We start from the raw sequence: 12,307 nt of genomic DNA on the forward strand, positions 1-12,307 counted from the left end.
GAACATAAATGAGTAACACAAGGATGGCCCCTTCTCACCCTACAAATAACGCGGAGAAGCTCACTGCGCCTCCCCAGATGGTGTAGGCCAGACAGAAAAGCCCTTTGCTTTATTCATACAAGTTCTACTTGTTCAAATCCCACAAAACAAGCTCCAGGACACCAAGCCGTCTGTCATTTCTTGCTGCCTCTACCTGAAGGCTCCTGTCTGCTGGGTTTGGTCCATTTCGTGAGGTCCCAGCCTCTCCTGTCTGTCTCTCCACCTTTGTGTCCCCTCGCCCTGATGTCTGGGCTCTGCCCTGTTCCCTCTGAGCTTCTCATACTCTCAGTTCCCGGTGCTCAGGCTGTGGGGTTCCTCACTGTTCCTGTTCATCATCCCCTTCCTCCCCAGGGCTTCCTCCCCATCATTACCCTGCTTGCCCCCTCCAGCTTTGCCCCTCACTCTCCCCCAGAGTCACCTCTGATCACCCCCTGGGCCCGGCTTACCAGACAGGGGCAGGCATGTGGCCCTGGCCCCAGGCGGCCCCCACCAGCAGCACCAGAGTCCAGACTGGAGGAGCCATGTGGGACCTCAGAGGCGGCTCTCAGGGAAGAGGGGAAGACACAGTGAGCCCAGGCCACTTTATCTACCCCTGACCCTCCTTGCTTGACATCCTTCCGAGGATGCTATGAAAACCGGATGGTCCGAGAACACGAGAACGTTCTGGGAAATGAAAACTACAAGGATGGAAATTTAAAATCCAGTGAAAGGAAGTAAGATGAGAGCAGGAGAGCAGGAGAGCAAGTGAGAAAGACCAAGAGAAAGAGACGTAGAGAAGCAGTCCAGAAAGTCTAGCACCCACCCAAAAGAGTTCAAATCAGAAAGAACAAAGGAAAAGAAAGGACTTCAGAAAAACCACACAAGAAGATTTCGTAGGACTGAGCTACAAGTCCCTTGATGAAAAGGGGTCTCTTATGATGGATGCAAAGACACCTGTGGAAGGCGTGTCATAAGATTTCAGAGTATCAGAAAGTTTCCAGATAGAAAGAAGCAGATCACATACTAAGGATCAGGAATCAACATGGCGTCAGGGTTTTCAATAGCAACCAGGGGTTCTAAGAGGCAGTGGAACATTGTCTGCAGAATTCCAACAGAAAATCATTTCAAATCTAAAATTCTGTAGCTGGCAACAGTGGTGAAAACAACTGGCAGGTCGGATGGAAGACTGGCAATGCTTACTGCCAAAGAATCAGAAAAGACCAGTCCCAGAGGAAGACATACCACTAGCCAGGAAGCATCAAAGAAGATGTCCTGCTTCACTAGTGATACGGAAAATGCTAATCAAAACTACAGCTGTCGCCTTGACAACCATTTAAGAGACTGAAAGCTTTCAGCGTTGGCCAGGATGAGGTAGACATACTCAAGTACATTGATGCTAAAACTCTATGTTGGTGAAAACTTCTTGGAAGGTAATTTGACAGTAACTCTCAAACTTCCTAACATGTACATCTTTGACCCCACCTTACCTTCCCAGGTATCTTCCCAAAGAAATACGTGCCTATTTGCACATAGCTGGCCGCATCTTAAAGATGTTAATTGTGGCATTGATTACAGTAGGAAAAAAATTGAGATTACCCAAACGTTTGCCAGCAGAGATGTGGTTGGATCATAGTCAAGGACTATTTTTCATATGAGGAATATTATGTACACATTTGAAAGAATAGTTCTCTGCCAAAAGTTAAAAATAAAATTCCCATAGGGTCCAGCAATTCCCCTTTTGGATGTAAACTCAAAAGAATTGAATGCAAAGATGAAGAGATAGATTACCTGGTCACCCATGTTTATGGTGGCATTATTCACCATAGCCAAAAGGTGAGAGCAACCCAAAAGTCCACAAAGCCAAAAGTATGGCACATGCGTACAATGGAATATCATTCAGCCTTTATTTATTTATTTATATATATATACATATATATATATTTATTTATTTATTTATTTATTTATTTTTGAGAGAGACAGAGCAGAGGAGGGGCTGAAAGAGGGAGACACAGAATCTGAAGCAGGCTCCAGGCTCCGAGCTGTCAGCCCAAAGCCCAACATGGGGGAAAAACTCACAAGCTGCAAGATCATGACCTGAGCTGAAGTTGGATACTTAACCGACTGAGCCACCCAGGCGTCCCTTGTTCAGCCTTTAAAATGAAGAAAATTCTCACACTTGCTACAACATTGAGGACGTTATGCTAAATGAAATAAGCCTGACACAGAAGGACAAATAGCACATGATTCCGCTCATCTGAGGTACCTACAGTAGTCAAACTCATAGAGACAAAAAGTAGAATGGTGGATGGCAGGAACAAGGAGTTCATGATTCATGGGGACAGAATTTCAGCCTGGGAAGATCTAAAGGTTGTGTGAATGGCCAGTGGTGATGATGGCATAATGTGAATAATGCCACTGAACTGTACACTTAAAAATGGTTAAGAAGAGGAGTGCCTGGCTGGCTCAGTCAGTAGAATGAGACACTTGATCTTAGGGTCGTGAGTTTGAGCTCCATGTTGGGTACAGCAATGACTTAAAATTTTTTAAAAACTTTAAAATTTTTTAAAAGACTTTTAATGGTCAAGAAGATAAATTTATGTTAGGGTTATGTTACCACAATTAAAAAAATAATTTAAAAAATATTAACTGATGTTATAACACTTTGTTAAAGTTTATTCCTGGGGTGCCTGAGTGGCTCAGTCGGTTAAGCATCTGGCTTTGGCTCAGGTCATGATCTCAGGGTTCGTGGGTTCGAGCCCTGTGTCGGGCTCTGTGCTGAAGGCTAGCTCAGAGCCTAGAGCCTGCTTCAGATTCTGTATCTCCCTCTCTCTCTGACCCTCCCCTGCTCCAGCTGTCTCTCTCTGTCTCTCAAAATAATTTTTTTTAAGTTTATTCCTGATTTAAAGACAAAAATAAGAATGGCGATAGGGCAGTGTGTTCTGACAGTGGAAAGGGGTCCTGCATATGTTGTTAAATGAAAGAGGCCAGAAGAGGGGCACCTGGTGGCTCAGTCGGTTAAACATCTGACTTCAGCTCAGGTCATGATTCACAGTTCATGGGTTCGAGCCCCACACTGGGCTCTTTGCTGACAGCTCAGAGTCTGGAGCCTGCTGTCCCTGTCTCTCTCTGTTCATTCTCTCCCTTTGTCTCTGTCTCTCTCTCAAAGAATTAAACAAACAATGAATAACTTAAAAAAAGAAAAGAGGCTGGAAGAGTCCAGAATGCAGAAAACAGGAGGGACAATCCTCTGTGAAGGGACGGAGGTGGAAGGGGACCTTGCCAACACAGGTTTAGAGACTTTCTTTTTTGTTTTTTTTAATTTTTTTCTTATGTTTTTATTTATTATTGAGACAGAAAGAAACAGAGCATGAGTAGGGGAGGGGCAGAGAGAGGGAGACACAGCATCTGAAGCAGGCTCCAGGCTCTGAGCTGGCAGCACAGAGCCTCATGGGGGGGAGCTCAAACCCACAAACCGTGAGATCATGACCTGAGCCGAAGTCGGCCACTTAACCGACTGAGCCATCCAAGCGCCCCTAGAGACTTTCTAAACCACAAAGAGATGAAAATCAGACAAGTTGGGAAGGCACATCCAGGAAGTGAGAATGTTCTGACCTTAGAGGGAGCGTGACACTTTTGAAGAATGGTCTGGGGTGTGCGTGTGGGTGTGTGTGTGCGTGTGTGTGTGTGTGTAACACTGGGAAGAGACAGGGACCCTGTCTTGGAGGACCTTGAATGCCAGAGTTTTGAAGAGCCACTAAAAGTTTTTAGGCAACCAGGGTGACTTGATCCCACTTACATTTTGAAAAGGCTTCTCCGGCGGCCTCAGCAGATAAGAACCAAAGAGAGGCTGGTTGGAGCTGGAGAGACAGGAGAGGAGGCTGCGGAGGGTGAGGGATGGCGGTGCGGATGGGCAGTCATATCAAGACAGCAAGAGTGGGGAGAACTTTCCAGAAGCCAGGAACAGCAGTGCTTGTGGGCTAATCTAACTGAACCTCGTGTCCTCTTCATTGCAAAATTATTGTCCTCATTTTCTATGTGTCGAAACTGAGCTCTGCAGAAGTGAAGTCCATTGTCCAGCACAAGAGCACGGCTCTGACGGTCCCCACGCTGTGTCCTGCAGACTCCCACAGTTGTGTTGCAAACACCCAAAGGGGGTTAGGGTCCCCCCCGCATCCTCCAGCCAGGGCAGCGCTCTTTTGACCTGTTTCATAAATGGCAATCCTACATAAGACTGAGGTTAAAAGGGTGATTTTGCCCCTTTAAAAAACACTGTTGACTCTCATTGCACATCAGAACTGTATCTGGGCTGGAGGGCTGGTCAGCAGCGAGCTGGCCTCCCCTGTCCAGATTTCCTATATACCACCACACACAGGTGGTTCTAGAAAACTTCAGTTTCACCCCTTACACCTTGGCAGCCCCCCCCACCCCGCTCTCTATCATCAAATCTAAGCCCTGGATGGCTCAGTTGGTTGAGCATCTGACTCTTGGATTCAGCTCAGGTCATGATTTCATGGTTGTGGGGTTGAGCCCTGCGTTGGGCTCTGTGTGGACAGCAAGGAGCCTGCTTGGGATTCTCTCTCCCTCTCTCTCTGCCCCTACCCCACTCGTGTGCTCATGCACTCTCTCTCTCTCTCTGTCTCTCTCTCTCTCTCTCTGTCTCTCTGTGTCTCAAAATAAATAAACTGTAAAAAAAAAAAATCTATGTCCAGGAGTACATTGAAAAGGGAAGTCCTAACTTCCTTCACAGTCGTGAGGATTCCTGCCCAAATAAACACTGAAGGGACTGGTTAGGAGTCCGATCTGGGGAGAGAGAGATCCTTTGCTGCAGCCCAAACCCTGATCTACCCTTCCTCCATACCAGGTTAGGAGAGCAGTCAGGAGAGGGACAGAGCCAGGAAATGGTTAACCCAGAGAAGAGCAGCAGAAGCCAACTGACCCACAGCCCCTCCTGGTTGGGCAATAAGCCCTCCGAGGGCCGCTTTTGCTGACCTCTCTTTGGCGCCACAGAGTTCGACAGTCAGCTTCCAACCTGTCCGGGGGTGGGGGTTGGTGCACGAGGCCGGACAGGAAGGGCAGGCGGTGTGGGAGGGAACCACCGGGCTCTGCATTTTGGGTAATCGAGAGTGTGCAAAGCCCCAGGAGGTTTGTGGCTTGACCAGCCTAGCAGCTGCAGGAATAAGAATCAGAGACCTTGGCATGTGCAAAACCCTGGTAACCACTCCAGAGAAGTAAAGCCAGTCTTGGCTTCACTGTGTTTCCTTGGACACTTTACTCTCCCTCTCTGGGCTTTAGTTTGCACTTCTGTAAAATGGAGAGACTTGCACAACTAAGTTGTTTTTTTTTTTTAACATTTGTTTATTTTTGAGAGACAGAGACAGAGCATGAGTGACAGAAGGGCAGAGACAGAGGGGCAGAGCATGAGTGACAGAGGGGCAGAGACCCAGAATCTGAAGCAGCACAGAGCCTGATGCGGGGCTCGAACTCTTGGGCCACGAGATCATGACCTGAGGTGAAATCGGAGGCTTAACCGACTGAGTCACCCAGGTGCCCCCCCCTTTTTAAGCGGGAATTGTGTGTGGGTCATGTAATTTTTTTTTTCCTAATCAATTTTTACAAATCAAGAAGAGAGAGTTCATGGACATTTGGACATGACTCACATAAGTTGAGAAAACATACTACTGTCTGCTTTTCTGTTGCCAGTAATCTTTCATAATGTCACAGTTTTATGATGGAATTTTAGAGGAATTGGCCTTGACCAACTGGGGAAAAAAGAAAACAAAAAACGTAGTTAACATTCAGCTTAGGTTGCAATGTTTAAGCTTGTCAACTCAACTCCAGCAACACTTGTCTTTGTGGGGAGAAGAGGGTTCTGAGTAGTTCTAGGAAAATCTTAGGTGACTTGTGAGCTGGGGCCAGGCAGGTGCATTGGGTCAGCCTGATGCTTAGGCCCAGGGAGAAGGTTTGGGTTAATAGGTGGCGGTCAAGGTGGGGTCTACCGCTGCTAGAGGCGGCTGGGTTGACCTCTAGTGCTGGAAACCTGGGTGGTGGGGAGAGTGGGAGGTAACTTCTGCCCATCCAGGGAGGAAGCTGGAGCCCCAGGCAGGGGGTGGAGAAGAGAGGAATTGACAGTGAGAGATGGATGGGCCCAAAGCATCATTGACCCAGAACTCCTTCCTCTCCTCCAGCTACTCCCTCTGCTCTCCTTTCCCTGTGATCCCCACTTGGGAAGAAGAGGGAACCAGAGTCATAGAGCCCGGCTTCTGGTCCTTCTCTTCTCCTCAGTGACTTAAGGCCTAGGCAAGGGCCATAATCTCTCTGAACTTCAGTTTCTTTCTCTGCAAAATGGAGATCCTCTACCATCTACACCTTCCTCTCTCAGTTCGGTGAGCAGATAAGAAAATGCCCAGGGAAGCACCTTGTAAATCACAAAGCACACTACAAACACAAGGCAGCTCCGTTAAACAATTATGTAAGCGGCTGACTCAGAACTGGGCTGTGCTGACTCCTGAGAGGAACTGTCTGTCATTTACCTGGTGGGACTTCAGTTTTATTTTCCCCATCCAGCAAATGGGGATGATACCTAAGGTCCTCCTGTTTCATGGATTGGTGGTGAGAATCAGCAGATCATGCAGGTGCCAGTTTAATATGTTGTGAATCATCATCATAATAGTGCAGAAGAGAGTTCACACTCCCAACATCTGGAATCTGGCAACACCCTCCCTCCTTGTGTATCTATGTCTCTTAGCAGGGACTTGGGCCCTCACCAGGTCCTTCACATCTGGGCCTGTCCACAACTCAGTCACCTACCAAGCTGGCTCTGTCCACGTATGTGAGCTCCTGTCTTTTTGCCTCAGCAGGGGTGGGGGGCGGGGGGAACACCCACTTTCTCGGAGGACACTGGGCTGTGAGTGGCGCAGGTGATCCTTTTCATGTTTTCCTAAGCACTTAGTGTAGAGGATAGCACACAGTACGGACTCTGTTAAGTGTGAATAAATAAGTGATGTGGGTTTATTTATTTATTTTTTTGATTTTTAAAAATTTTTTGTTTTTTTGTTTTTATTTTTTTATATTGTTTGCTTCTTACTTTTTTTCGTGTTTTTTTGTATTTTTATATTTTTTTAAATTTTTGTGTTGTTTTTATTTTTCTATGTGGGTTTTTTAAGTTTATTTTTGACAAAGAGAGAGACAGAGTGCCAGTGGGGGAGGGGAAGAGAGAGAGAAGGAGAGAAAGAGACACAGAATCTGAAGCTGGCTCCAGGCTCTGAGCTGTCAGCACAGAGCCTGATGCAGCGCTCAAACTCAGGAGCTATGAGATCATGACCTGAGGTGACGTCAGGCACTTAACCAACTGAGCCACCCAGGCACACCCCATATGTTTTTAATGCTTTAATATACTGGCCCAAGTCATATTGTTGGGGTCCATTATATATACATGTATACGTATGTGTATACTAGTAAGCAGTCTGAAGAGAAGTCAGGGAATAAGGCTGGTGTCCCTGAATTCCAGGGAAGAAAGAGCCAGGTGCTGGGCCGGGGAATCGCTGGGTACCACATCAGACTAAGATGTGCCTAGGGGTTATGAGTCCTCAACCTTGTGTTCAGGTTCCAGCTGCCATTATTAGCTGCATTCCTTGGATTTCAGGGCAACCCTCTTGGCTTCAATTCTGCCAGTGAGAAAAAGAGATTCCTCCCTCAGTGATTCACAACAGTGGGGTGAGAACCGGATGCCATCTGTGGAAACCGCAGTACAAACTTTTATTGAAATGTGCCATGAGCCACGATTGGAGCCCTAAGGGTTCTTTAGCGGGCCAATTTGTCTAGCATTTCCCCGTAGGGCCTGAAGAGGGCACTGTACCCCAGGAGCTGGATTGGCCAGAGTGAAATTCTCCTTTGGATCCACCCCTCTGTGGATTCCTCCTACCCTTGCCCCCACCACACACCTATACTTCACAAATACCCTCCAAACCTCCCCCCACCTCTAATTTTTCCTGCAGTGGATTGCAAAAATTCTATCTCTTTTGCATATTTTCAGGGGTGCAGCCTGACTTCTTTAAGTTTTGTGATAGGAACAGAAAGACTGATCCTCCCCATATATGATAATGGCCAGGATTAGGATCCTGATAGGTTTGTGGCATCTTTTGCTGTCTACACTGGTCTCTCTTGGGCGATACTTTACAGGGGAATCATTATGTCTGGGAAGGAATTTGAAGTCGGTTGTCAGAGTAAGGGGTAAAATTAGACATTGGGATGGAGAGTGGAGGCTGAGTTAGTTTGTTCTGTGTCCGGTATCCCAGGAGATCAGGGAGCAGGTAGGGATTATGGGGAAGGAACAAGCAGAAGAGGGAGGGGGTCAGTACTGGGGGAATTGGGGGCTCCTGTTGTCTTGACTTTGGCAGTTACTTTATTTCTTCCTCTGTTCAATGGGAATGACAGGGGCCACTTTCTCACAGAGTGGTGCAAGGAATACAATGAGGTCAGGAATGAGTGCTCAGTGAGACCCCTGTCAGAGAAGGTGGCTCCTTCTGCAAGCCACAGGGTAGAGCATTGATGGTGACCGTCCCTAGCAAGGAAAGAGGGCAGTGGGATTCAGAGGACGCAAGGGCTGATACTGGGAATGTGGCTTTAGCCAAAGGCACCACAGAGAAGTGAGAAATAATAAGGGTCCAGTGGCCAGAACTGGCAGCTAACCCCGGCCACCAAAGGGATTCTTCCTCCTGGTTCCTATTTCCTTGATAGTGGTTGTTACTCACTAAAGAGAGTTGCCAGCTGCCTACTGAGGAATAGCCTTGAATGGAGCCACCTTATTGACCCGCGTGGGCAGAGCTTGTGGCCTCAGGCCCAGTGGGGTCAAGAGGCCAGACAGGCCATGAGAGGCAGCACGTAGGGCCCGACTCCCCTCCAGCTCTAGTTTCCCGAGACTGCGGCCTGCTGCCGGGGTGGGAGCAGGGCCAGGGAAGTGGGGTGCTCCCGGAAAAACAGAAAAGCCAAGAGCCGTGTTGTGGTTTCAGTTCTTGCTGGTGAAATTGAAAAATACACAAAACGTGGACCCAATGAGAGCCAGGGGCCAGCCCCCATCCCATCTCCCTGGCTCCCACCACCCTTCGTCCGGTGGGCTCTTGCTGGGAGTATCCCTGAGACCTGGAGAATTCACGGCTCGCCACCTAAATTCTCCGGTCCCTCCTGTCCCTGCGTGATGGGTGCGCAGAGGCATCGGCCCTCCACCTTGTCCCAGCATCACGGTTGGGCAGGGTACCAAGATGAGTTTCCGTGTTTCCCCAGCAAGGGTCCATCCCCAAGTTCAAGCTGCTTTCCTCCACATTCCTCCTGCTTCGGGGCCTCAGGCTGGCCCTGTGACATCCTTAGACCTGAGTTGAGCTCTGGACAGTTCCTCTGGCCCTTGCGATGTCCCCGCTGGCCGCAGAGTGTCCATGGGACAGGCTGGTGCTGAGCTGATCGCCCCCGACAGGGGTCAGGAGTGGCGGTGCAGAGGGCGTGGCACAGGCAGTGGTGGTAAGTGAGGTGGTGGACGTGCCCGGGGTGGGAGCACCTGGTCACCTGTCTCCTCTTTGGCAGGCCTCCCCCGTGTACAGTGTCAGCTTTCCCCGCAGGAAATTGGAGTAGATTCGGAAAAGTTTGCACAATGTATCGACAGTGAATGTTCGGAGTGGAGCAGCAGAGGCTGCATCTGGAAGGGAGGTGGCCTCCTTCTGCCAAGGAGAGACAACAGAAGGTTACGGCATGCTGGGGACCCTGGAGGGAGATGGGATTCATGCTAGAATCGGAAGGGGGATGAGAGCCTCAGTATTTCTTGGCAGGGGCCCTTCTCCCATTTTATAGAAAGGGCAAACAGAAATGAGGGAACCCCCCCGCCCCACACGCACCTGGGCTCCCAGCGCCCGAAGCAGGGAGGTGAGGCTGCGCAGGCTGCTGACAGCTTTATCCACATGCAGCTGCAGGGTCTCAGATGGCTGCGACGAGTTGGCCAGCAGGGCCTGGCCCCGCAGGATGGCTTCTGAGAGCAGGCCCAGGCCCTCCCAGACTTCTGCGGCCTGCTGCCCGACCTAACGGGAGTAAACATTTGTAGACACTTAGAGTCAGAGACCCAACTGGCCCCTCCCTCTCAGCAGCCCCAAGCCCCAAGCTGAGCAAAGTGGAGGCATGGAATCAGTTTTGTTGAATGAATGAATGAATGAATGAATGAAGAAAGGAACAAATGAATGGACATACTGCATTTAGCCCTCACCTTCTTGTATCATTCACCCCCCCACCCCATCAGCTTCCCAAAATGAGACTTCCCAAGAAGAAGGAAAACAAACTCACGTCCATCCTCTTCCAGGTATAGAAATTGACCTTGGTGTCTGGGACAGTGATATTCTCACTGAGGCCGAAGCCTTCAGTACAGCCCATCTGAAATGCACGACCCCCCCAGTCAGGCTCCCCTCCACCGTTGCCCCTTACCTAGTTTCCAGATATGCGTTGGGGGCTACCACTTTTATCGTTTCTACTGGGGGTTGTGGCTTCCCACCTCCCTGCACCAAGTGCCAGGAAGGGACTCAGGTTCCTGGATCCTGGAAGACCCCCCAGGGCTCCTGACAGTGAGTTTTGTGGACTATCCTGTGGAGGGGGTCTCACCGTGACATTTTCGGCCTCCCTGGCCTCCAGGATGTACCTCTCCAGGACTCGGCTTTCACAGATGAGGCGAGGGGGGGCGGCCAGGACTGGGAGGCCCAGAGGAAGCAGCAGCAAGGACAGCAGCAGCAGCAGCACCAGGGCAGGACATTCTAGAAAAGAGTGCCAGGCTGAGTGTGTCTGGAAGGGCAGGTTCACACATTCCCCCTCCTCTGCCCCCAGCTACTCGCTCCCGACCCGAACCTTCCCAGCGCTCGGGTTCTGCCTCCTTGGCCTTCATTCAATCCCGGCGCCCGCGGAGCGCACACCCCACCCCCAAGCTACCGGCATCCACTTCTCCCGGGCAAACTTCAATCCCGGTGTGACAGAGGCTTGTGACCGAGGCTTCCCCTCTCTCGCAGATCCTGCTGATTGCTCCAAGACCCAGGTATCAACTTCCTCCCCACGCACGAAGCAGCCCCTCTTCTCCCCGAACCCCCAAACCGCGTCCCGGTGTCCAGGTCAGATTGCACCTTTTGCCGGTGGCTGCCGGAGCCCTGCCGGCACGTGGAGGCTGCCCCACCCCCCTTGCCCTTCCGGGGTCCTTGGCAAGTTGTTGGTCCTTGAACCCGGCCACCTCGGGGCCACGAGCCCCGGCGGTAAATTCCTGCTCAAACAGGAGTCCAGGCGGGCGGGGGCTCCTCCAGCCGACGACGAGTACTCACCGCACGACCCCATCTCCTCGCCTTCCTCCTGCCCCTCAGCGACCTGGGGCTCGGCCGGCGCCCTTGCCGGGAGCCCTCATCTCGGGGAGCGCGGCGGGGCAGCACCGGCCCCGCGGCCTGAAGGAAGGGGCCACCGTCCAGGGGCCGCCGAGTCGGGGTCGCGCAGAGCGAGGGAGCGCAGGGCTCTTGGCCAGGGTCCGCGAGGACTGGCGCGCGGCGACCGGCTGGGGTTGGCCCGGGGACTGCGGCTCGGCCGGGGGTCGGGGCTGTTATCAGCCTGTGTGCGTGCGTGTGTGGGGGTGGGGGGCAGGCTGTGTGCGTGAGGGGTCGCCGGAGGTAGGGGCCAAAGGGGTCAGACCGGGGCAGGACGCCTGGGTCGGGGGTTCGCCGGGGCGGGAGCGCAGCGGTCGCCGGCACGGAGCGAGGCACCCCGGGTTCTGGGAGGTGCCGCTGGGTGCGCAGGGGTGCCATTCTGGGAAAGGTTCCGACACTCCCCGGGGGCGGGGGAGGGGGCGTCCCGTTTTCCGCCGGGTGTTCGGAGCTGGGAGCGCTGGTTTCTGCGAGGCAGCTGGGTCTGGAGGCCGGGAAGGTGCTGGCAGAGGCAAGTTGCCTTCCTTCTCACCAGCCCACCACTTGTTCTAGAAGCCAGTATTTGTTCATGGTCTGGAATTTGATGGGGGCACACGGAGCAAGAAATCTGGGGGTCTTCTCTCCCCACTCATCACTTTCTAGGACTCCGAAAACCGGGAAATTGAACTTTATGGCACCGAGCCCGTGGTATGTTGTGCAGGACAGACCGTGCACTTTGACATCCTTTTTGTTGTTTTTGTCTCTGACCTGTGATATAGGTTAGTCCAGTGGCAGAATTCTTAAGAACTCTGCAATAGAGCTATCCTCCAGATGACGGCCGTTCGTATTTGGAGCTCAGCCTCTGGGACTTCTAGGAAGTATCCAGG

At 51.2% G+C, this 12,307-nt stretch overlaps 2 protein-coding genes across 2 annotated transcripts in view; both read right to left on the bottom strand.

Annotated features, from left to right (window-relative positions):
* ZAN (zonadhesin) overlaps window positions 1-562 on the bottom strand; it is a 36,901-nt gene extending 36,339 nt beyond the window's left edge. Inside the window, exon 1 of the mRNA XM_029947218.1 lies at window positions 519-562. Within this exon, the coding sequence (XP_029803078.1) occupies window positions 519-562 (44 nt within the window). The remainder of the gene's footprint in view (window positions 1-518) is intronic.
* Window positions 563-9,014: 8,452 nt separating this feature from the next.
* On the bottom strand, window positions 9,015-11,441 carry EPO (erythropoietin). The gene is made up of 5 exons (XM_029949870.1): window positions 11,352-11,441; window positions 10,651-10,799; window positions 10,339-10,425; window positions 9,900-10,079; window positions 9,015-9,725 (listed from the first exon to the last, which is right to left on the bottom strand). Exons 1-5 carry the CDS (start codon window positions 11,362-11,364, stop codon window positions 9,570-9,572), a joined length of 585 nt encoding a protein of 194 aa, XP_029805730.1. The 5' UTR covers window positions 11,365-11,441; the 3' UTR covers window positions 9,015-9,569.
* Between the last annotated feature and the right edge of the window lie 866 nt (window positions 11,442-12,307).

This window comes from Suricata suricatta, chromosome 8, assembly GCF_006229205.1.
Source record: "Suricata suricatta isolate VVHF042 chromosome 8, meerkat_22Aug2017_6uvM2_HiC, whole genome shotgun sequence".
NCBI classification, from domain to species: Eukaryota; Metazoa; Chordata; class Mammalia; order Carnivora; family Herpestidae; genus Suricata; species Suricata suricatta.